This window comes from Delphinus delphis, chromosome 5 (assembly GCF_949987515.2).
Source record: "Delphinus delphis chromosome 5, mDelDel1.2, whole genome shotgun sequence".
Lineage (NCBI taxonomy): Eukaryota > Metazoa > Chordata > Mammalia > Artiodactyla > Delphinidae > Delphinus > Delphinus delphis.
Window position 1 is genome coordinate 26170972 of NC_082687.1, and position 27292 is coordinate 26198263.

The window sequence follows — 27292 nt, forward strand, 5'->3', positions numbered from 1 at the left end:
ACAACGTTCGAATTATAGGGGACCCAGAAGAAGAAGAGAGAAAGAAACAGTCTGACAAAATAGTTGAAGAGATTTTGTTGAAAACTTCCCTAACATGGGAAAGGAAATAGGCAATCAAGTCCAGGAAGCACAGAGAGTCCCATACAGGATAAATCCAAGGAGAAACATGCCATGACATATATTAATCAAACTATCAAAAATTAAATACAAAGAAAAAATATTAAAGCAGCAAGGGAAAAGCAACAAATAACATACAAGGGAATCCCCATAAGGTTAGCAGCTGATCTTTCAGCAGAAAATTTGCAAGCCAGAAGGGAGTGGCAGGAGATATTTAAAGTGATGAAAGGGAAAAAGCTGCAGCCAAGATTACTTTACCCAGCAAGGATCTCATTCAGATTCCACAGAGAAATTAAAACATTTGCAGACACGCAAAAGCTAAGAGAATTCAGCACCACCAAACCAGCTTTACGACAAATGCTAAAGGAACTTCTCTAGGCAGGAAGGACAAGAGAAGGAAAAGACCTACAATAACAAACCCAAAACAATTAAGAAAATGGTAATAGGAACACACATATCGATAGTTTCCTTAAATGTAAGTGGATTAAATGCTCCCACCAAAAGACATAGACTGGCTGAATGGATACAAAAACAAGACCCGTATATATGCTGTCTACAAGAGACCCACTTCAGATTCAGGGACACATACAGACAGAAAGCGAAGGGATGGAAAAAGATATTCCATGCAAATGGGAATCAAAAGAAATCTGGAGTAGCAATTCTCATATCAGACAAAATAGACTTTAACATAAAGACTATTACAAGAGACAAAGAAGGACACTACATAATGATCAAGGGATCAATCCAAGAAGAAGATATAACAATTGTAAATATTTATGCACCCAGCATAGGAACACCTCAATACATAAGGCAAATGCTAACAGCCATAAAAGGGGAAATTGACAGTAACACAACCATAGTAGGGGACTTTAACACTCCACTTTCACCAATGGACAGATCATTCAAAATGAAAATAAATGAGGAAACACAAGCTTTAAATGACACATTAGACAAGATGGACTTAATTGATATTTATAGGACATTCCATCCAAAAACAACAGAGTACACTTTCTTCTCAAGTGCTCACGGAACATTCTCCAGGATAGATCATATCTTGGGTCACAAATCAAGCCTTGGTATATTTAAGAAAGTTGAAAGTATATCAAGTATCTTTTCTGACCACAATGCTATGAGACTAGATATCAATTACAGGACAAAAAGTTAAAAAAATACAAACACATGGGGGCTAAACAATACACTATTAATAACCAAGAGGTCACTGAAGAAATCAAAGAGGAAATCAAAAAACACCTAGAAACAAATCACAATGAAAACACAATGACCCAAATTCTATGGGATGCAGCAAAAGCATCTCTAAGAGGGAAGTTTATAGCAATATAATCCTACCTCAAGAAATGAGAAAAAACTCAAATAAACAACCTAAACTTACACCTAAAGCAATTATAAAATGAAGAACAAAAAAACCCAAAGTTAACAGAAGGAAAGAAATCATAAAGATCAGATCCTAAATAAAATAGAAATGAAGGAAAGTATAGCAAAGATCAGTATAACTAAAAGCTGGTTCTTTGAGAAGATAAGCAAAATTGATAAACCATTAGCCAGACTCATCAAGAAAAAAAGGGAGAAGACTCAAATCAATAGAATTAGAAATGAAACTGACACTGCAGAAATACAAAGATTATGAGAAACTACTACAAGCAACTCTATGTCAATAAAATGGAAACCTGGAAGAAATGGACAAATTCTTAGAAAAGCACAACCTTCCGTGACTGAACCAGGACGAAACAGAAAATATGAAAAGACCAATCACAAGCACTGAAACTGGAACTGTGATAAAAAATCTTCCAACAAACAAAAGCCCAGCACCACATGGCTTCACAGGCAAATTCCATCAAATATTTAGAGAAGAGCTAACATCTATCCTACTCAAGCTCTTCCAAAATATAGCAGAGGGAGGAACAATCCCAAAATCATTCTATGAGGCCACCATCACCCTGATACCAAAACCAGACAAAGATGGCACAAAGAAGGAAAGCTACAGGACAATATCACTGTTGAATATAGATGAAAAATCCTCAACAAAATACTAGCAAACAGAATCCAACAGTGCATTAAAAGAATCATACACCACGATCAAGTGGGGTTTATTCCAGGAATGCAAGGATTCTTCATTATATGCAAATCAATCAATGTGATACACCATATTAACAAATTGAAGAATAAAAACTATATGATCATCTCAGTAGATGCAGAAAAAACTTTTGACAAAATTCAACACGAATTTATGATAAAAACTCTCCAGAAAGTGGGCACAGAGGGAACCTACTTCAACATAATAAAGGCCATATATGACAAACCGACAGCCAACATTGTTCTCAGTGGTGGAAAACTGAAAGCATTTCCTCTAAGGTCAGGAACAAGACAAGGTTGCCCACTCTCACCACTATTATTCAACACAGTTTTGGAAGTTTTAGCCATGGCATTCAGACAAATAAAAGAAATAAAAGGAATCCAAATCAGAAAAGAAGAAATAAAACTGTCACTCCTTGCAGACGACATCATACTATATATAGAGAATCATAAAGATGCTACCAGAAAAGTACTAGAGATAATCAATGAATTTGGTAAAATAGCTAGATACAAAATTAATGCACAGAAATCTCTTGCATTCCTATACACTAACAATGAAATAGCTGAAAGAGAAATTAAGGAAACTCTCTCATTTACCATTGCAACAAAAAGAATAAAATATCTAGAAATAAAGTTACCTAAGGAGACAAAAGACCTGTATGCAGAAAATTATAAGACACTGATAAAAGAAATTAAAGATGATACAAACAGATGGAGAGATATACCATGTCCTTGGATTGGAAGAATCAACACTATGAAAAGGACTATACTACCCAAAGCAATCTACAGATTCAATGCAATTCCTATCAAATTATCAATAGCATTTTTCACAGAACTAGAACAAAAAATTGAATAATTTGTATGGAAACACAAAAGACCCCAAATAGCCAAAGCAATCTTGTGAAAGAAAAATGGAGCTGGAGGAATCAGGCTCCTGAACTTCAGACTATACTACAAAGCTACAGTAATCAAGACAATATGGTACTGGCACAAAAACAGAAATATAGATCAATGGAACTGGATAGAAAGCCCAGAGATAAACCCAGGCAGATACGGTCACCTTATCTTTGATAAAGGAGGCAAGAATATACAATGGAGAAAAGATAGCCTCTTCAATAAGTGGTGCTGGGAAAACTGGACAACCACATGTAAAAGAATGACATTAGAACACTCTCTAACACCATACACAAAAATAAACTCAAAATGGATTAAAGACCTAAATGTAAGGCCAGACACTATCAAACTCTTAGAGGAAAACATAGGCAGAACACTCTATGACATAAATCACAGCAAGATCCTTTTTGACCCACCTCCTAGATAAATGGAAATAAAATAAAAAATAAACAAATGGGACCTAATGAAACTTAAAAGCTTTTGCGCAGCAAAGGAAACCAGAGACAAGACAAAAAGACAACACTCAGATGGGAGAAAATATTTGCAAATGAAGCAACTGACAAAGGATTAATTTCCAAAATATACAAGCAGCTCATGTAACACAATATCAAATAAACAAACAACCCAATCCAAAAATGCATGGTAGAGCTTAATAGACATTTCTCCAAAAAAGATATACAGATTGCCAACAAACACATGAAAGATTGCTCAACATCACTAATCATTAGAGAAATGCAAATCAAAAGCACAACGAGGTATCACTTCACACCGTTCAGAATGGCCATCATCAAAAAATCTACAAACAATAAATGCTGGAGAGGGTGTGGAGAAATGGGAACCCTCTTGCACTGTTGATGGGAATGTAAATTAATACAGCCACTCTGGAGAACAGTATGGAGCTTCCTTAGAAAATAAAAATAGAACTACCATATGACCCAGCAATCCCAGTACTGGGCATATACCCTGAGAAAACCATAATTCAAAGAGAGACATGTACCACATGTTCATCGCAGCACTATTTGCAACAGCCTGGACATGGAAGCAACCTAAATGTCCACTGACAGATGAATGGATAAAGAAGATGTGGCCCCTATATACAATGGAATATTACTTAGCCATAAAAAGAAATGAAATTGAGTTATTTGTAGTGAGGTGAATGTATCTAGAGTCTGTCATACAGAGTGAAGTAAGTCAGGAAAAGAAAAATAAATACCATCTGCTAACACATGTATATAGAATCTAAAAAAAAAAAAAAAAGGTTCTGATGCACCTAGGGGCAGGAAAGGAATAAAATTGCAGAGGTAGAGAATGGACTTGAGGACACGGGGAGGGGGAAGGGTAAGCTGGGATGAAGTGAGAGAGTGGCGTGGACATATATACACTACCAAATGTAGAATAGATAGCTAGTGGGAAGCAGCCACATAGCACAGGTAGATCAGCTCGGTGCTTTGTGACCACCTAGAGGGATGGTTTAGGGAGGGTGGGAGGGTGACACAAGAGGGAGGAGATATGGGGATATATGTATATGTATAGTTGATTCACTTTGTTATAAAGCAGAAACTAATACACCATTGTTAAGCAATTATACTCCAATAAAGATGTTAAAAAATATAAAGCTTATCATACTAGCAAAAAAACAAAAACAAAAACAATGAAACAAAACAAATATCCTATGCTAACACATATATATGGAATCTAAAAAAAAAAATGGTTTTGATGAACCAAGGGGCAGGACAAGGATAAAGATGCAGGCGTAGAGAATGGACTTGAGGACACGGGGAGGGGGAAGGGTAAGCTGGGACGAAGTGACAGAGTAGCATTGACAACATACACTACCAAATGTAAAATAGATAGCTAGTGGGTAGCAGCTGCATAGCACAGGGAGATCAGCTCCGCACTTTGTTAAGACTTAGAGGGGTGGGATAGGGAGGGTGGGAGGGATTAACAAGAGGGAGGGGGTATGGGGATATATGTATACATATAGCTGATTTACTTTGTTATACAGCAGAAATTAATACAACATTGTAAATCAACTATACTCCAATAAAAATGTTAATAAAATAAAATACTTAGGAATAAACCTATCCAAGGAGTTAAAAGACTTATATTCTGAGAACTACAAAAGATTGATAAAGTAAAGTGAAGATGATAAGAAAGAAATGGAAAGGTAGCCCATGCTCTTAGATTGGAAGAATTAATATCATTAAAATGGCCATACTACCCAAAGCAATCTACAGATTTAATGTGATCCCTATCAAATTACCCATGACATTTTTCACAAACCTAGAACAAATAATCTTAAAATTTATGTGGAACCATAAAAGACCCAGAATTGCCAAAGTAATCCTGAAGTAAAAGAACAAAGCAGGAGGCATAACCTTCCCAGACTTCAGACAATACTACAAAGCTACAGTAATCGAAACAGTGTGGTATCGGCACAAAAACAGACATATGGATCAATGGAACAGAATAGACAGCCCAGAAATAAACCCACACACCGACAGTCAATTAATCTTTCACACAGAAGGCAAGAATGTACATGGAGAAAAGACAGTCTCCTCAGCAAGTGATGTTGGGAAAGTTGGACAGCCACATTTAAATTAGTGAAGTTAGAACACACCCTCACACCATACCCAAAAATAAACTCAAAATGGCTTAAAGACTTAAATATAAGACATGACACCAAAAAAGTCCTAGAAAAGAACATAGGTAAAACATTCTCTGACATGAATTCTAGAAATGTTATCTTAGATCAGCCTCCCAAGACAAAAGAAATAAAAGTAAAACTAAACACATGGTACCGAATTAAACTTATAAGCTTTTGCACAGTGAATGAAACCATAAACAAAATGAAGACAACCTATGGACTGCAAGAAAATATTCGCAAATGATGCGACCAATAAGGGCTTAATTTCCTATATATACAAACAGCTCATACAACTCAACATCAAAAAAACCCAACCCAATCAAAAAATGGACAGAAGACCTAAACAGACATTTCTCCAAAGAAGACGTACAGATGGCCAATAGGCGCATGAAAAGATGCTCAACTTTGCTAATTATTAGAGAAACTCAAATCAAAAATACAAGCATCTCACACTGGTCAGAATGGCCATCATTAAAAAGTCTACAAATAATAAATGCTGGAGAGGGTGTGGAGAAAAGGGAACCCTCCTACACTGTTGGTGGGAATGTAAATTGGTGCAGCCACTGTGGAAAATAGTACGGAAGTTTCTCAAAAAACTAAAAATAGAACTACCATATGACCCAGCAATTCCACTCCTGGTTCTATATCGGAAAAATACAAAAACACTAATTTGAAAAGATTCACACAAGCCAATGTTCATAGCAGCAGTATTTACAATAACCAACACATGGAAGCAACCTAAGTGTCTATCAACAGATGAATGGATAAAGAAAATGTGGTACATATACACAATGGACTACTACTCAGTCATAAAAAATAATGAAATAATGCCGTTTGCAGCAACATGGATGGACCTAGAGATTACCATACTAGGTGAAGTAAGTCAGACAGAGAAAGACATATCATATGATAACACTTATATATGGAATTTAAAATACGATACACATGGACTTATTTACAAAACAGAAACAGACTCATAGACATAGAAAACAAACTTATGATTACCAAAGGGGAAGGGGAAGGAGGGATAAATTAGGAGTTTTGGATTAGCAGATACAAACCACTATATATAAAATAGATAAACAACAAGGTCCTACTATACATCACAGGGAACTATGTTCAATATCCTGTAATAAACCATAAAGGAAAAGAATGTGAAAAAGAATATATATATATGTGTATATATATAACTGAATCACTTTGTTGTACACCAGAAAATAACACAACATTGTAAATTAACTACACTTCAAAAAAATATATATATATGGATCCTTTTCCATACCTCAACCTAAAATAATACTTAAGCAACCAAATTAAAACATTTGATTATCTGTTGTTGTTGTTGCCAAGATACTTATTCAACCCTTCCCCTTAGCTTTCACAGTATAGAGCAGGAATTCAAATCCTGGAGTGGAAACTAAAATATTCCAGATGAGACCCCGGTTTAACAGGTGAGAAGTATTTTAAGATAACCTCAGGTCTCCAGAAGTTTTAAAAATAATTATAAAGACTTATCAGTAACTGAAGGGGAAATCCAACACTTGTCGTGTGACATAGTAAGTGCTCAGTACAGGTTTATGAAAGAAAACATTTTTCCCTGAAGTTTTCTCTCTCTATCTAGGTTGGAACACAATGTTATTTTGTAGAAATTATTTTATAAACATGTTGAGGGATGCATTTATTTAACTGTTTAGGCTTAGACCAGGTCTGCTACTATAAAGCAAGACAAATCAATCATTTTCTACTGATTCTGGGCAGTGTTAACAGCAGAATCAAATAATTAAATAATCAAAATGAGCTGGATAAAAGGGCACAGAGTTGGTGTGTTCCAAACAGACATTACATTGAATCATTATACATCTCTTTTTCGTGTTCAAACATCTGCTTCTTTCCGGTGATTACTTGGAAAATAAAAGTTTAAGGGATAGCTGGGTTCATCACGCACAGGACGGTTATCAGTCTTTATGTGGAGGGACCACAACACTCACAGGTTGCTTGCTTCACTCATGGCTGGCCCTGCCTTCCTTGAGTAAATGTCTATACTCTCCTTATAACTATGTCTGTCCCTTAACTGTTCATCCAGTGATGACTGCAGTGCATTGTATTTATTTTGTCGGGCACCTTATACATTTTATTGGTGTTGGTGTTTTGATCTTTAATTAATCATTTATTTAATATGTAATGATTATTATATTGGAATTGTAATTACATAATGAAGATCCACTTTCAAGGCATTACACATTTCAAATGCCTTTGGAATAACAATTTTGCCTTTTAAAACACCACTTTGTATGTGTTTACAACTGAAATACAAATGGGAAGATTAGAATTTGACACAATCTACGTTTATTATTATTATTATTGCTACTACTACTACTACAAAATTATTTAACAGCTATATCTTGGATATAAGGTGACATACCAAAAACCAAGGCCATAACTTTGATAACTTTTTTAATTCTTACTCTATCTTGGCTTAAATATAATGCTGTGATTAAATGGAGTATATAGCAATCACAATACAATAAGTGAAGGCTATATCATATATTTTCCATGGAAAAATTTGTATCACAAATTGTTCATATATACTTTTGTTCAATTTTCTGTTTTAAAGGAAATATTGGGAATATTGGTTTTGCACCCAATTGTTTATCCAGACATGCTCAAAGGAGAGATGTCTTAATGGAAGAAGGACGATTGAAGCACAAAATGGAAACTTGCCTCAAAGAAGAGATCTGGAAAGGTTACGGTGAACCACAGTTACTGAAGCGTACTGTGTATCTCTGTGCTCTCTGCCTTTTTAACCTGTGAGATGTGACCTGATTTTTCCCTCTCATTCAATCAAGGTCATCACTAAACTTCCAGAATATCAAAAATAAAATAACATGAAGGAGGAAAAGACAAAGAAGAGTTTAGGTGTATATTTAAAAATACCACATTGGTTTAAAATAACTTACAATGAAAGGGTCACTTAAGAAGGGCACTGCTTAAAATTTAAGCAGGCAGTAATGGAAAGCGACAGACCTCAAACAATTTGTCTTTCACAGTTGAGTGAATTCACAGTGGCAGCAAGACAAGGATGTGCTAACTTACCTCTGCAGGACCTTGGCTGTTGCTTCATAGGCTCTCCCCAGGCTGAGATCATCATCCAGGTCTGTAGAGATTTTAGCATAAGTGTTAAGGACCTATGGGGGAAGAGGAATCCTTATTAAACATATAACATGACCAGATTCACTGATGTTTTATTTCATAACAGAAAAGATTCAAATTAATAGTTGTTTTTCACATCACCATAAAATATTTTTTTGTTTATTAAAAATTCATGTTGGTTTGGTTTATTTTTATCTATAGTATAACTTGTTTTGCAGTGATCTCTTTGAGCCATGACAGTGAAGTCTTACTTTTGTAAAAGTAATTCTTTTCCTGAACAATCCAAAATCTTCCAACTGATATAACTTAGGGGTGAGTAAATAATTGGATGGTTTACAACATTATTTTCAAATATGGGACCACTATCTTAGGTAATATAAGGCAGATTATAATAGTCTACTAGGGTAGCTTAAATATCACTTTTCCTTCTATAAATAGCTGTTTGAAAAGCATGAATTTATGTGCCAGGCAATTTCTAAATCTATCATTTTATTAGAGGCATATCTCACAGTTTGTACACATATTCAGTATACACTAAAAGTATTTCTTACAAATGTACTTCATTACCAACAATCTCTTCAATAATCAAAAGATTACGGCTGCCACAGCCAGACGTATGATCTTAACACTGACATCATCTGCATGGTATAATTTTCATTTTTATTCTTTTTCCCTTTCAAAGGCCAGAAGAAGGAAAATATGTAAAATAAAATCCCCTTTTCCTCTTCCTCCTTCATTGTTACTTGAACCAAACTATTACACACATGAAGACACAGGAAATCTCCAAAGACCTCTATGGAAATCCTTTTTGCTCATTTTCTAAGAAGAAAGTAGCAAGAGTCATTTGATGGCGTTGAGTGGGAGAGTCAGCATGAGGGAGGATGTACATCCGGCCTGAATTAGGCATCTTAGAAAGTTTGTGTATGAAAGGCGGTGTTGATACTCAGCTTTACTTTCTTAAAGTTAATATTTGGGAAATAACTTCAGTGAGGCTATGTGATACCTCCTAATTTGTGTGTGTATGTGTGTCTCTGTGTGTGTGTGTGTGGTTTACAAGTGACTTGAAATAATACTGGTATTAAAACTTACTGATACATATTGACCCAGTATTTTAATTCCTGTTAAACCTGCAAAGTTCATCATTTTGGTTCTTCTTTTTAAGTCTCTTAATAAGCCTTGTATAAACCTGAGACTATTCTTTTCACTCTGTTGTGCAAAACTGATTCACCCAGGTTAAGTCCGATATGACTTGACATTGAGCTTTCTGTGTTAAGGGGCAGAAGCTCTGAATTTTGTGAATTTGTAAGAGACCTTATTAAATCCAAATATCAAAATATTTAGGAAGAGACTGTCAAGTGTCTCTTTTGGTTCATATATGTTTTATATGGCATTCTAGAAACTTAAAGATTGAATATTATATATTTTGTGTCAAAAATAGTTCGTTTTTCGGTAAATATTGTTACTGTGTGCCAATGTTGTGTTAAACCCTAGGAAATCTTAACGAGAAGAGAGTATGCTTGCAAACCTTCGAGGCATTTATAGTCTAGTGGTACAGAGGTTTGCACTGATGCAGCTGTGTGAATTAGCTGAAAACAGATTTCTCCAGGGCTTCAGCTGTGCTTACTCTGCACCACTCCCCCACACCCCTGGCCACCATGAACCCGGAAGCAGTACAGTAGCATCCAGAAGTACCCAACATTATCTTAGGGCTGTGACTCCTTGGACCATGGTTAGGAGGGTAGTTTCCATGAGGAAGCTTCTATAGAATCAAGGAGCAAATACCAGCTCAGCCTGGGCTTCTGGTTTTGGCCTTGGACTTGATTCTATAGAAGCTTCCTCATGGAACCCGATGGGCTTTCCTGAAATGAACACCCAACTTAGAGTAAGAAGACTTGGATTCAAGACCTAATTCTACCACACCCAACACACCTGGCCCAAGAAATCTCCCTGAGAAGCTTTCCTCGAAGCAAAAAAGAAAACCTCCCTCTGAGAGTTGTTATGAGGCTGCTGTGAGATGATACAGAGTTCTATTTGAACCTGGGATGAGAAGTTTCTGGGACTCTGTTAACCAGCCATCAGTGAAGAGCTCCTGGAGAGTTCCCTCCTCAGAGTAAAGGCGACACATTTTATTTGTGACTTGAGAGAATGCCTCTCTCAGCTTACATGCTTTACCTAAAAACAGGAAATATATAGGCAGTGGGAAGAACATAGTTCACTACTGGCCCAACAGGGAAATAATCAATTACACTGGACCCCCCCGTATCCACGGGAGCTACATTCCCAGACCACCAGTGGATGCCTGAAATCTTGGACATACACTATGCTTTCTCCTGTACATACATACCTATGATAAAGTTTAATTTATAAATTAGGCACAGTAAGAGGTTAACAACTATAACTTACAATAACATAGAATAATCATAACAATATACTGTAATAAAAGTTATGTAAATGTGGTCACTCTTTCTCAAAATACCTTACAAATTTAATGTATTTTGCATCTTAACTAAGCACTTATCACACACTGTGGCTATAACTTGCTGTTTGAGGTGTGACAGCAAAACTAGCATGAATTTCTTTTTCCTTCTTCACAGTTTCACAGATAGAAGATTCGTTCTTACTATAGATTTTAGCAAACTCAGCATACAATTTTTTTTCTTTCCTTCCTAAGTTGAGAACTTTCACCTTTTTACTTAAAGGAAGCACTCTGGGCTCTTTTTTGGCATATCCAAATTGCCAGCATCACTCGCCTTGCACTTTCGGACCGTTATTAAGTAAAATAAGGGTTATCTGAACACAGGCACTATGATATCTCAACAATAACCCAGTAACCTTGATGGCTACTAAGTGACTAATGGTCGGGATATGCTGGACAAGGGGATGATTCACGTCTGGGATAGATCAGGATGGAAGCCACAAGATTTCATCATGCTACTTAGAACACTGTACAATTTAAAACCTATGAATGGTTTATTTCTGGAAATTTCCATTTAATATTTTCAGACCTCGGTTGACCGTGGGTAACTGAAACTTCGGAAAGTGAAAACACAGGTAAGGGGGGACTACTGTTCATGAAGTCAGTACTGAGAACCTTGAAAGTGCTACAGTGGAGCTCATCTAAATCAAAGACAGGGCCTCTGCTCCTCAGGAATGTGAGCTCTGACTGGAGAGAGCCAACTCAGGTAAAATCATAAGGGGAACACAAGACGAGACTCAGCAGATTGGTGAATTGTGTAGTCCAACCTAAGGGAAGTAGGAAGGATAGTGTTAAAAGAAAAAGGAAAAAAAATATAAAAGTAAGTGGAAAAATAACGAGATTACAAATTGTGTAGAAAATAACTGTTGGTGGGAACGTAAATTGATTCTTTTTTTGTAAATCCAAAAAAGAGGGGATATATGTATACATATAGCTGATTCACTTTGCTGTACAGCAGAAACTAACACTACATTGTAAAGCAACTGTCCCCCAATAAAAAACAAAAAACTAAAAATAGAGTTGCCATATGATCCAGCAATCCCGCTCCTGGGCAAATATCCAGAAAAGAAAAAAAACCTCTAATTCAAAAAGATACATGCACCCCAATGTGCATAGCAGCACTATTTACAATAGCCAAGATATGGAAGCAACCTAAATGTCCATCAACAGATGAGTGGATAAAGAAGATGTGGTACACATATACAATGGAATATTACTCAGCCATAAAAAGAATGAAATAATGCCATTTGTAGCAACATGGGTGGACCTAGAGATTATCAAACTAAGTGAAATAAGTCAAACAAAGACAAATATTATGTGATATCACTTACATGTGAAATCTAAAAAATAATACAAAAGAATCTATATACAAAATAGAAACAGACACACAGACACAGAAAACAAACTTATAGTTACCAAAGAGGAAAGGGAGGGATAAATTAGGAGTATGGGATTAACAGATACACACTACTATATATAAAATAGATAGGTGTAATAATCTATAATGGAAAATAATCTGAAAAAATATATATAACTGAATCACTTTGCTATACACCTGAAACTAACAAAATATTGTAAGTCAACTATACTTCAATTTTAAAAAGCATGAATATTAAATATCCCAAAAAACCCAAATTGTGTAGAAAATAAAGATGTTTTATATTGACCTTATGGTAAATTATGTTACCTGCTTTTTAATTAAGGTATAATTTACAAATTAATAAATATTGATCAACTTGAATCATCAGACAAATAGGAATCTTCTTTACAAAGTTTACTTCAAGTGAGAAAATACAGTGTGGAAATCTGAGGGATCCACTGTACTTGACTGAATACCCCTGTGGCATGCAATATGTTGGAAACAAATCCAGGGTGTGGAAGGTTAAGTTCTGTCATTGCAAATCAGAGATAAGAGGAGAGAAAAAAAGAATCTCAGGTGAAAAATATTTTGATGAGTTCAAAATTCATTATATATCCTTAAATTTTATGGACAATGAACTTAATCAATCTTTGTCAAAAGATCAAGGAAAACACTGCTTAAGTGTGCTACTATGTCAATTTCAATGAGCATGATTACAAGATTACCAAAGTTGGAAAAGTCAGTTCATGTACCTAATAAAAACTGAGTGCTTTGTGGCCACTCAATCACATTGCTCCAATGATTTCCCTGAATAATGGAGATGAAGTTTTGAAAGCTATTGTACTAGAAGTTTTAAAGGCAATGGACTTTATCTTCCCACTGAAATAAAACTGATTAACTTGAAAAGATATTTTCAAATAAAATCCAGGTTCTTAAAATGAGATAATTTCTATTGGTTACCTAAAAGTGAAACCAGTAGAACACTTAACATAAAAAATGAGAGTGTGCAAAAGAATAATGCTGGCAATATGCTACATTTCTTTGAAGAACTGTTTGCTGTAAAATCAAATTTTAAGGATCATTAATTCATTTTGCTGCAATAGCCTTCAAGGAAACATTGGATTTAAGTCAAGATTGTCATCGGTCAAGTAAGTGAGTGGTGTATATATATATATATATTTATATATATATGTTGTGTTTACATAGATAGATATACACGAATATTAGACTATATCTATATCTATATCTATATCTAGAGAGACTGAGAAAGAGAATAGAAAAGGAGCCTGGTCCCCCCGGAAGATTATAAGAATGAATTCTGTGCCTGAGCACCTTTAAGGCAGGAAACATAAGAACGCATTACTATGTCTAATAATATCAGACATCCAGTTGTTTCCTTTCTTCTACATCTTTAGGATTTCCAATGATCAGGGCACCTTGGAACAAAAGAAAATGAACTATCTGATATTGATGCCCTTTCTTGTCTTCCACTATTTTCCCATTCCTTATTCCACTGCAGTTCCTCTCTTAGAGTCCCTTTATTTTAGACATTAAAACAGAAGAAATTCCAGAAATCATGGCCCTCATATTTGCTTTCAAAACTGAAACTTACTTAAAACTACTATGATGATGATCACTCCTGGCCTAATTTTCCCAAATTAGATGGAATTCTCTCCCTACCCCTCTGCCCAGCCAGCCATTATAAGAAAACACTGTCCCCTTCATTTGTTTTAAACCTTTTTTTAATTTTAAGATAATTGTAGATTCATATGCAATTGTAAGAAACAATACAGAGCATACTCATATATCCTTCAGCTAGCTTTTCCCAGTGGTTAAATCTTGCACAGCTATAGTATATCACAACCAGGGAATTCACAATCCACCCACCTTTTTTCACCAGTTTTACACACACTCGTGTCCGTGTGTGTGTTTGTGTGTGTGCACCCACGCATGCACACATGGCATGTTAATTTTATGCCATTTCATCACATGTATATATTCACGTAACCACCACCACAGTCAAGATATAGAAAAGTTCTATCACTACAATGATCTCTCATACTACCCTTTCTCAATTAATTTTTAATATGTTTGCTGCTTAGAAGAGAGATAGATGGAAAAAATTTTTTTCTCTTTTCTTTAGGTTAAAGAAAGGTCTGCCTTGGGTTAAAGAAAGGTCTGCCTTGGGAAAAATTCTGAAATAACTTGGCATCTGACCTCTTCCCTTTTGGTACACCTCCCCTACCTTGTGTGTTTGTATCTCCCCAGGGAAATTTCCTCAGTTAAGTGACAGAAGAATAGTAGTTGATTAAACAAATTTATACTTTGGTATGAATGACTCAAAAATCATTAATCCTCCCAGAAGAAGTTGTTGTTTTAAAAAGAGGATGCTAAAAATAAAAAATAAAAAAAAAATAAAAAGAGGATGCTTTGTAGGTCCCAATTATTTCTTCTGGGAGGAGTGTTTTGCAGTCTAACAAAGGGAAATGAAACAATTCAGATAGTGTCTGGCAGGATAAATTGGGGCAAAGGTTATTAAAAAAAAGGCCAGCCTTGTCTTGAAATTCCACCTTATGATATGATCCCTTAAGCAGGTACTGATTTTCATAACCTCCTTTGGGGTCTACTTCTGTGCCTTCAGATTTTCTAGACGCTCCACATGCTTTTCCACAATGTTCCTTATCACGGTGGTGTGGAAGAGATGAAAACAGGGAGGAGGGAAATGTGAAGCAGCAGACGTGAAAATCAGGCATTTGTAAGTCACCGTTCCCTGAAACAATAACTACATGCTATTTTCATTCCCTCTTGTTACCACTTTTTTCATAATGCTTAGCCTTCAGAACCAATGTATTATGCAAAGAACTCTTCCAGTACATTCCATTCCATCATTAGATGTGACTGCGGGATAAAATTATGTGTGTGTGTGTGTGTGTATACACACACACACACATAATTTTTATGGCTGAGTAGTATTCCATTGTATATATACCACATCTTCATTATCCATTCATCTGTCAGTGGACATTTAGGTTGCTTCCATGTCTTGGCTATTGTAAATAGTGCTGCTATGAACATTGAGGTACATGTATCTTTTTGAATTAGAGTTTTCATCTTTTCTGGATAGAGATATATCCCTCCTCTTAAAGACCTTACTATCTAAGGCAATAAGACATACAGACGCAGAAACTATATAGTGCTATAAGCCTGCATAAAGAGCTAAAATTTTTTTTAACTCATTCAACAAATACTGAGTGTTTTCTATGGGCCAAGCTTTGTTCTAGGTGCTAATGATATAGCAGCGAATCCCTGGCCCCCATGCAGTCTACGTTGTATTTAGGTGATGGGGAGATAATTTGTAATTAAATAAATAAATGAATAAATCTCAAATAGTAATAAGAGCAATGAAGAAAATACAATGAGGAAAGGCTTCCTATAGAAAGGGAAACAATCTGCATTTTAAAGGAATGATAGAATTGGGTCCCTACTGAGAGGAGCTTACGCCAAGGACTGGAGACAGGAATGGGTGATACAATGAGGAAAAAAAGCTTTCCCAGGTACATAGTAGCAACAATGACCAATAGAAAAGTTTGCTTTAAGGTTCCTGCATAGAATGTTTTTTCTAGTAACATCCACTAACTAATCACAGTTTTAACTGATGGTATGAAGTGACAAACTTTCAAGCTGCAATTTATCTTTCTGATGACAAAGAAAGAATTTGACTATTGTTTTGAAGGTAAGGCAGGTCCTTCACTTTCATCCTTTATTCTACATGTACATAAAAGCAGTCTTTTGCAGGACATTTTTATTCATAGTTTTTGTCTTTTCTGCTTTCTAGACAGCTCAACGTGTTTGGTGAAAAATGCCACATGTAAGATGGTGCAGTTGGCTGCCTTGTTTCCCAACATTCCAAGTTTTCCAAATTTTATGCAGTTATTCTCATGCCTAGGAAAAGGAGAGGAAATACTTTTATTTCTCCTTCAGGCATAGCACAGAGCACGAACAACTCAAACTAATACGGATCAGTGACATGAAGTTTAAATGGGTCTCTGTGCTCTGGCTGGTGACCCGAACTGCCATTGTTTCTGTAGGAAAATAACCCATGGAAAATATCATATAAAATAAGTTACAGCATCTAGCCTACTTGAGATGGAAATTTTGTAGTTTTTGAAAATTTTCTGTAAACTCCAATTCTACTTTTATTTCATATTTTTCGTATTTTTTTCTATGTAAATTCCTTTCCCCACTTACTACCCTCCCCCCACTGCTCTCTTCCTTAGTTAATTTAATACTTGAAATCAGTAGGGACCCCTACTCTGAGGGCATAGACCAGGCTTTGGAAGGGCCTTATGGGAAAATTAATCAAATCTCCCTCTGGGTGTTCAAAGTTTCTCCAAATATCATAGGCTTTTGATTCAGACAGGTTCACTACCGAGCTGAGTGACATATGTCAAGTGATTTAATGTCTGTGAGTTTATTTCCTCGGGTGTAAAATGAAAATGAGTAAAGTCTACCTTGAGATGATGTTATAAGTTTCCACTAAGATGAGGAATTTAAAAGTACTTACCAAGGATTTGAATGAAGCAAGTGCTTAGTAAGTTTGAGTGCTTATCTAACCATCTAACCTATTGGTTCTCACATGGGGGCGATTTTGCCTCCTGGGGATACTTGGGAATGTCTGGAGACATTTTAGGTTGTCGTCATTGGGAGAAGCCAGGGATGCTGCCCAATAGCCTACAATTCACACAATACCCCCCCCCCCCCATAAAAAAGAATGATCCAGCTCCAAATGTGAATAGTGTTGCTGCTGAGAAATCCTCATGAAGCCTTTTCTTGAACAATTTTCCTGATGGGAAACTATTCTCTTGTGAGACTACTCAATCATTGGAGAGTTATGTGAAAAATCTATTGGTTAAGTGGAAGCAAAATCTGCAACTCTGCCTGCTAGCCAAGGTTGTGTTTTGTGGGACAAGATGAGCGCATCCTTCCTCCATGTGACGGCTCTTCCAATACTGAAAGAAAGCTGTTTTTCCTCCTCAAAGCATCCAAACTTATAGAGGCATCCAGGATGCTCTGAAACATGTGAGAATGAAACCCCAGAAGCTGTACTACATTTGAACGTTTAATTTCTAATTTTGTCTACAAGTCGAAGAGTTCTAGAAGAGTTTAAATAAAGCCACCTGGACCAAAATACATCTATAAAACCATAAGGGGCACCCATCGGACTTATCTGTAAATAAGTTATGAGTCCACTGCCTAGGGTACGCTTTTTATCTCTTTCTTCCTTGCCCACCATAAAAAGGCAGCAGAGCTAACACTTTGTTATACAATCCCTGCACAAACCCCAAATTGTGCCATTTCATAACAAAGGTTCAGCACTGAGCTCAATACAGTGCATTACTTTGAGGAGGAAAAGGCAATGATACAGATTTATTCTTGTGAAATAAGAAATATAGAAATAAAAAAATCAAGTTTGCCACCTTGAGCTTGAAATCATTGTCAAATCTTATCGGAAATACATTTATTCTGATTTCTGGCAATCTAACCCCCTTTAGCCATTTCACAGTTGGTGAGCAGAAAGGATGTTTCTGCCTCATTTACAGCGTCTGAACATGATTCAGACAATCAACTGCAACATTAGTCAAAGAAATCAGTGGCTAATGATTTCTGACAAGCCCTGCAGTAACAGGCTGAGGACCAGACTGGGTAGCAACAGCATTCAGAGCATTTTACTAGAGCCAGGAATAGGCAATGGGAGAAGATGATAAAAACAGAGGTAAACAGAACTGGTTTCCCATCACTTAAAGGCTCTTATACACTTTCTGTGAAGGCACAGTATCTGACATGCGATAAATACAGTAATCTTTTGCTACAAATATGTTATATTGAATGAACACTGAGGACAGTGAAGTGTGCAGCTCTGCAAACAATAACACATGAAAGTAGTTACATATTTTGCATTCTGCTGAAACTATATCCTTAAGTTAGGAGTAGTCTTGCCTTGCTATTTACACTGATCATTTGGACAGTGTACTCTTTCTCCCTGAAATGCATTACTCATCATTAGGACTGTTTACATCACCTGACACATAAAGTGAGGGCTGAATAGTCCAGAGCAGAAAGAACTGAGTGTTAAAAGATATGAGCTCTCACTTCTCTTTTGCCATGAGCTCAGGGTGTGACCTCGGACAGGTCACTTTGTTAACTTGAGCTTCAGTTTCGAAGACTGAAAGATAAAGGGGCAGGACCAAATGATCTAGAATTCTCCCTTCCAAAAATATGATTTTGATTTTAGACTCTACATGGCTATATTTACTAATTGAAGATATGCCCTAATTATTTTCAATCGTTTATCTTTGGCTTTAAAAATCCCTGATGAATTTATTTTATGTTTAAAAATACTTTCTAAAACACGAGAAACAAAATGATGAGTCATTTCATTCAGTTGAAATTTTATTTTCAGCCTTCCCCCTCATTTGAAAAAGCTTGCATATTCTTAATGAACTGCTTTAAAAAAATGTCCCTACCATGCAATAGGTGATAACAAAGAGAGCTAAATCTACAAAGCTTTTGGTTCATATTAAATACCAATTGTTACAAATGCAATGATCAGTGCTCTTCAAGAATAGCAATTTTTTTACAGCCTGAAATATTTAAAAATGTGATGAAAATTCAAGGTTATCCTTAAATTCATAAAATTAGAATTGCTAGTTAATCTCTCACACAGTAGGAGTTTACATTGTATTTTCAAAAGCTATAAGGATAGAAATATATCTCAAAAACTTCCAAGAATTTTCTTTCAGCAAAAACTCTCTCTCTACACATTCAATATAGAGATGCTTCTCAAACCCCAAAACAATGAAACAGAATTCCACTTACAGTTAAAAACAAAGTTTCCTCAGTAGTAAATTGGAACATATTGCTTAATACTGCCATTTTCTAAATTGGTCGTTATACTTGTATACTATGTTAACAAGGGACATATTCATGAAGAATTTCTATTCTAATTCTCAACTATTTTCTATACTTTGAATCAGAAAGCATGCAAACATTTATCCTGTGCAGCCCAATCATGGTGTGAGTTATATTTACAGGTCCTTGAAAAGAAAATTTCCCTGCCCTTAATCTCCTGCAAGGGAAATCCATAGGAGGTTTTGCTTTATATTTTGTTAGAAGGCCGGTGCCCAAAGGCAGTTCAGTCATCTGTGCAGTGGTCTGACATGAAAATATTCAGTGGAAGAGTAGAGTGATTAGTTAGTTCAATCACGTTCTCTTAGGAAATCCAGACCCGTTGAGTAGTTGGTAATGGCAAAAGTGAGAAGGTGCTCAAAGACCACCAAGAGCGTGATCAAGTTATGTCAACAGAGTGGGTCAGACTGACGGCTACTGCTGAGGAGATAATAGGGAAACTCAGCCCCTCTTCTCCCAGGGCTCCTCCAGTTCCCAGGAGTCTTTCAGTTTATGAAGCCCAACTGTCTGCTCATCCTGGGTACTCATGGGCTATGATCTCCCTCATGGCCACAGGAATCTTTGCAATCAATCCCCTTGCCTGAGGTAATCTGAGTGAATCTCTTTCTAGCACCCAAAGAAAAAAACGGAGAAGTTTTAGCTCTAGAGGACCCTTTTATTCTGCCTTGAATCCCAAGTTTCATCCTTGATACAAAAAGGAAGATTCAGGATATAGAAATCTTTTTTTTTTTTTTTCACGAAAACCTAACTTGGTAGATATTGCCTTGCTCTGAACCAAAAATCAAAATAAAAGCCCCTAAAATCAAACCAAAAAAACCCATTTGAACTTGAAATTCCAAATTGAACATTGACTTTATTCTCTATTGTACCCACTGATGCAATGCACGCAATTGATTCTCTGGATTGAGAGTTATGAGGCAACAAAACTTGGGGGACAGATTTTAAAAATTAGTTTAGCGTCTTAAAAAATATTATTTCAATTACACTTCTTATTCAAAAATCCTCAGTATTTGCCAAGAAAAAAAAAATAGGGCCTTCTAACAAAATATAAATATTTCTTCAAGGGAGAAATAAAAGGGTTCTCTAGAGCTAAAGTGGCAAGGATGTAACTTCAAGCCTTTTCCCCTTCCATGTTTGTCAGTGAAAGACGATACGGGTGGATTCCTTCTATGGCGAGAGACATAGGTTATATAAAATGATTAGAGATCTCATTGTCAGAAAAGATTTGGGGGGAAAAGGTTTGCATATTTTTTTAAACTAAGAAAGTCTCCAATTCCACTTGATTATGTTTATGGGAGGATGAAAAGTGAGTGTGACGAGTGACTCTATTACGCCTATGATAACATTATCAGTAATTTCAGTTCTCTGTTACTTATGGAGACTAAAGATGGTGATGGCAAACGGGATCAAATGAAGCGCCAGTCAAATCTAATCTGACCAAACATGTATGGTCACTTTGTCCATGCAGAAACGGCAACAATTATGGCTTGCTGGAATGGGCAGGACTCTGGGAACCTCCCTCTAGCCACATAGACCTCCCACTGTCAGGAATAAACTCAGTTCTCTCCACTTCCACGCCCCTCTGCCTGCATTGCTCTTTCTTATTTCACGCCTGGCTCCTCCAGTGCCTGTCCTGCGCTCCCCAGGCCTCCACCACACCGACCACTTCTCTGTGCTGTTCCACCGCTTAGCAAAGCACCGCATGTATCTGCTTAATAATATTTATCTCTCTCCAATCAGATCGCAGCTGCCACGAGATCAGGAACCACATGTGTTTTGCTCTCCATTGCACCCCTAGCTCCTAGTCTTACGTTAACATAGAATATTGTTGAACGAATATGGTAGAGCTTTTGGAAGGTGCTGGTGGTAAAGTACCTGCAGAAGCATTAATGTGGATGTAATGAGCTGTTGTATTACATAATATACTATTATATATAACTATTTAATTGGCTTAAAGGAAATTAAGCTCATAAATCAAGTATTATATAATATTAATATATTACATATAATGTATGTTAGAGCTTGTTATATATTAATTATATTACATAATGTTTTGCATTATATCTCAATAAAGGAAAAAAGATGGCACTTTAAAACTATGGCAACTGGAAAGTATGTGAACATTTTCAGTTAACAGCCATCCTAGAGAGTTCAAGTATCAGCAAACAAGCCAGATTCCTAAAGGAAGACATAAATGACACTTTTTGGGGGAGAGGCCGCGCCGCGTGGCTTGCGGGATCTTAGTTCCAGGGCCACGGCAGTGAAAGTGTGGAGTCCTAACCACTGGACCGCCAGGGAAGTGCCTAAATGACATTTTAAAATGACATAAGAACCCCACCCCATCTAAATGTGTGCCTGTTTCATCCAGTCACATTCCCAAATAAATAGCTTTCCCCCATTACGAGCCCATGTGGCATTATGCTCAGTGAGTACACGCAGATCAGAGGTTGAAATTATGTTAGATTCGTCATGGCATCTTGAGGAGTAATTCTTCCTGTCTTTGGAAGAAATATAAAAGAGTTTTTTTCTCTCTTTTAATCTAGAATGGTGAGCAACTACAGTTTCTACCTTCACAAGCAACAAGTTAATACGGAGAGTGAAAAGCCACTAGCTCGGCGACACACCAAGCTCCTCCGCTTCTCATGAAATGGCCACTTAGCAACCTCCTCCCATTGGACCATTTTGCACAAAACGGTTTCTGGTTCCGCAGGGAAGGATCAAGGAGGGTTCTATACTAGCGAGTGACGATCTAGAAGGTTTTAATAAACACTAATCCTGTGGAAATTTCTATATTTCTGCATGAACCAATTACCACTAAGAGATGTGTCTTTCCCCTGGCGGTAAAGCCATCATCTATTCATAATCCCTCTTACTAGATTTCTTCCTCATTTAAGGCAGGATTCAATAAAATTTCATTTTGTTTCCCCCTCTCAGAAATCCATAAAAGCCTTGAAAAACATTTTGAGCATATTGTGTCTGTACAATTTGATATCCTTTCCATCACAGGCCATTATTCTGGTAAACTCGGTAAACCCTAATTTAGGCCCACGATGTAATGCTTTCATAACTGGCTGTGCGAAAATGTTTCTTTAAAATAAAACATGGTAGGAAAGTCTTCCTCTGAAGGCTTGAACACAGAGGAAGCTTCATCTATTACCCTTTCACCATGATAGACGAGACAAGAAAACAATTTATGAGTCATTTCCATTCTGACAGATGTGACAATGACGGGAAATGCGAAGCCTGCCAAGAGCTTTTATCAAGTAGGTTATAACGACGACTAATAAGTGTAAATAATAAATCGCTGGAACCTTAGGGGAAATGCTGGCAATATGAAACGGTTTGGGGTACTTCGGATGGGGCTCTGCTTCTCTTGGAATTCCCTGCCTTCCCAGTAGAGTTTTGGCCTGACAATAAACAACAGTTTAGTACTTTATCTAATCCTAGCCAGGAGGTGAGTTCAACAGCAAGCTTTTGCAGATGTTCACATCCAATAATCTATCCATAATTGATGAAACAGGGAGGTCAGATGTAATGGCTGCTACTATTCCAGCAACAAATAAATGGTTATTGACAAAACAAGCCAGCGTGGCACAGAGCGCGGAGCAGTGACAGGCGGGTGACAGGGCTGAGCAGAGGCAGGGAGGACGCCAGGATTCCTCAGCAAGCCGAGAGGCAGTAGGGCACACTGACACACAAGCAGATGCAGGGGACTTGAAAAGGAAAAGGGAGGTTGCTGAAGTACAAAAAGAAAAAAAGGGGAGACATTTGGAGGCAGAGAAGAAAAGGATGGTGGCCCAGGGTAAGGCTGGGGACCCAGGGAAGTACAAATGCGTGCGGTTCAGAAATACCTTTGAATGCGTGCACCGTGATGCAGCCGTCTGGTGGCTGCTTTCATCACCGGCGTGTCTCTGCTCACATCGCTGGCTGTCACACTGTGCCGCCCAGGTGACTCTACCACCAAAGTGTATGCGTGGGACGCTTTGGTGTCCAAACCTCCCACTGAGGGATATTCACTGACATTCCATTTAACACTGCAGATACCGGTTTTTCTTCCGTATATATTAAAAAAATTCTAGGAAAATCATGTGTGCAATTTAAACCATATTTTTAGATAAGCCAAAGATGCATAATTTTGTGGCTGGAAAATTTCTCAAGACTGAGACTAACTCTGAAACACATGCTGCTTAAAATCAAATTTACCGCAAAGGAATGGGAGTGGAAGGCAAAGTTTTCTTTAATAATGAAAAACAAACATGGCACTCTGGAACCTCAACCTAGGCAAAGAGTATAAGAAATGCATTAATCGAGTATACTTTTATTGACTGAATAAAATTCAAGATAGTTAAACATAAATAAACAGCTGAAATCCTATATTTCTATTCCAGTGCTAAGAAACAATGTTCTTTTTACACAGTTTACTATGTAGTATCATAAGATGAAGAATGGTAGAATGAAATGGTAGTTATTATTGCTATAGGTAGTTGTAAAGAGGCTTGGGACAGAGATGTTTGAAATATTAATATTCCGAAAATCACTTAAATCAATTTAACACTCTTTAGTGGTTTATTTAGAAGTGTGATTTATTTTATACTTTGCAACCAATGCCTTTGATCAGCTCTGAAATAACATATAAGCTGAAAATAAAATGGTAAAACAAATTGCTGCTTACATTCTATAGTAAGCTTTAGGCTTTATAGGCTAAACTAGAAAATTTCCATTATATTTGGCATTTTCAAATTATTTATCAATACTTAGAAACGGAGAATTAATAGAGCCAAAAAGATAATTTCTGTAATAACGTGCTAGTTACTCTGCTCCCTGAGCTCTGCCGTCTGCCCTGCTGGGGGTCCACCCAGTTAGCAACTTCGACCTACCCCAGTCTCCGGGACCATCTCTGCCCCGGTCTACCAGGGCAGAAGCTTGGTATCACATTAGTTTGCCGCAGATTATATTCTGATTTTAACCTTTGTTAAAAGTGACCAGGCTCAGGCTTCCCTGGTGGCGCAGTGGTTAAGAATCCGCCTGCCAATGCAGGGGACATGGGTTCAAGCCCTGGTCTGGGAAGATCCCACATGCCATGGAGCAACTAAGCCCATGCACCACAACTACCAAGCCTGTGCTCTTAGAGCCCGCCAGCCTCAACTACTGAGCCCACGTGCCACAACTTCCGAGCCCACGTGCCTAGAGCCCGTGCTCGGCAACAAGAGAAGCCACCGCAATAAGAAGCCCGCGCACCAAAGCAAAGAGTAGCCCTCGCTCACCGCAGCTAGAGAAAGCCCGTGCGCAGCAACGAAGACCCAATGCAGCCAAAAATAAATTAAAAAAAAAAAAAAAAAGTGACCAGGCTCTTGCTGGGTGCCTTGAGACCAAGGCCCCAACATGTATCCAGCCTTTGGAGCTGCATCCCTTATTCTTCTTGCTTGAATCTCTGTCTTGGTACTTGGTACGTGGTTGGGTCCCTACTTACTGTGAGTCTGGAGACCTACCTTACCACCATCAATGTGCTCCCACCACAAGTCCCATTCCTGAACCCCAGTCCCTGTGACTTGGTGCTTGTCACTTGCCAATGGTGGTCACTACCATTAATTGAGCAAAAACTACCTATGCAGAGTGTTTTATATTCTTGGTACATTTACTCTTCACAGAGCTCTTTGAGATAAATATTAACATTCCCATTGCACAAACAAGAAACACGAAGCACAGAGAGGCTGAGTAACTCTCTCTGGTGCCCACAGTCCTAGAGTTGGAGGAGGAGAAAGGATTTGGACTGGGTTTATTGGACTTCGAATCCTACTTGTTTTCTTCTAGACCACTGTGATATGCCTACTGCAGGGTGACCCTGAGGGTGGCTGTGCTGATGGAGACCTCACAGCTTACTGCCTCCTGGTGCCTTTCCCGGAAGGTACTCTCCACTTACCTACAGGGCTACCCACTGCCTGGTGTCCGATGTTCTAGATGTTAACCTCATGCTGGTCTGGTTTCAGCTTTGCCTATTACTAGCTGCTACTTTTTTCACCACATGGCCTAATGATAATAACTGATGATAGCAGGAGTATTTCTTATGTCATTCCTCTGCCTGCATGACCTCCTTTTCACCCAGACAAAAAACACATCTCATTATAATGGGATGCCTTCCGTGATCCCACCCCTCATCTCTCCAACTTCGGCTCCTATTACTTTGCTCTCCTTTTGCTTCTTTTCAGCCTTCCTGGCCCCAAGCCTCTGAGGCACATTGCTGCCTCGGGGCTCTGACCTTGACCATCGCCCCTGCTTGGAATGTACTTCCCTCATCTGCATGACTAACTCTTTCATCTGCTTCAGTCTTCCAGCAAAGTCAACTTCTCCACAACACCTTCCTTCTCTGATCATCTGTTTAAAATTCCTCCCACCCACCACTTGCTTTGGCATTCCTGAATCATTCCTTTGTATTTTTTTTCTTTATTTCTCTATCGCTTATGATTGTCTAACAAACTATCAACTGCTATCATAACTCAATGTTCATTATGTTTCATCTTCGTTGTCCATCTTTCTCCAATGGGATGGAAGCCCATGAGGACAAAGGTCTTTGTCTGTTTTGCTGTTGATGTATTCCAAGTGTCTAGAGCAGGATTTGGCAATAGGTGCTCCAAAACTATTTGTTGAGTAAGTCAGTCATAGATTACTCTTAAGACTACACATATTAACTAATTTAATCTCCCTGACACCCACAGGTAGGCATTATTATTATTATTACATTTTTTTTAAAGGTGAGAAAACTGAGGCACATAGAGGTGAAGCCACTGGGCCAAGGTCATATAAGCGGTAAGTGATTAAGGAAAGATTTGGACCCAAGCCATCTGATTTCAGAGACAGCACTTTTATCTGGTCCTCTCTCCCACCTCAGTGCCACAATGCTGCCTGCAGTCTGCCACCATGCAGACCAGGCTCCAAGTTCTGGTTCCTTTTGGTGCCACCTGTCCTACTGTCAACCAAGATTACAACAATGGTGTCCTGCAACAATGTTGTTAAGGAAATTGAACAAGGTTTAATGACTTGTCCAAGGCCAAAGAGCTTGTTAACAAAACCACAACTAGAACTCAGGATGTCTGACTCCCAGTTTGGTGGTCTCTCTAGTACTTTCAAAACCAATTTTGAAGATCATAATGATTGCCTGGACGGTACTTTTCCATTCCCACATAATCTATTACAATAAACAATTAAAAAGTAATTTTTGCCTTGCAAGCTTGTGACAAACATTAGTAATTATTTACATAATATTTTAAAGTGAAAAGGTTTATTTTGGTAATATCTGTGATATTATAACATATAAAAATGAACATCATAAACAGTCACTCTGCTGTAAGCTAATATAAGCTCATAGGGAAAATGAATATGTTTAATTAAATTTAGGAAAAATGTATAGTTAAATCATTTGCAGTACAATAATAAGGACCAACAGACCATTATCTCATTACTATTCCAATGGAATTTTCAGCTACATGCTATATTAATAAATATCATCTTCATTTTACAAAGTGGGATGCTAAGAGATTTGTCTGTGATGTGGTAAGTCAGCGATGGCAGCAGGAATAACATAATCCTTGCACTA

The 27292-nt window shown here is 37.4% G+C and overlaps 1 protein-coding gene across 1 annotated transcript in view; it reads right to left on the reverse strand.

The window, feature by feature from the left end:
• The window catches only part of TTC29 (tetratricopeptide repeat domain 29), a 255509-nt gene that overhangs the window by 123078 nt on the left and 105139 nt on the right, over positions 1 to 27292 (reverse strand). Inside the window, exon 9 of the mRNA XM_060011639.1 lies at positions 8843 to 8934. Coding sequence (XP_059867622.1) covers positions 8843 to 8934 — 92 coding nt within the window. The remainder of the gene's footprint in view (positions 1 to 8842; positions 8935 to 27292) is intronic.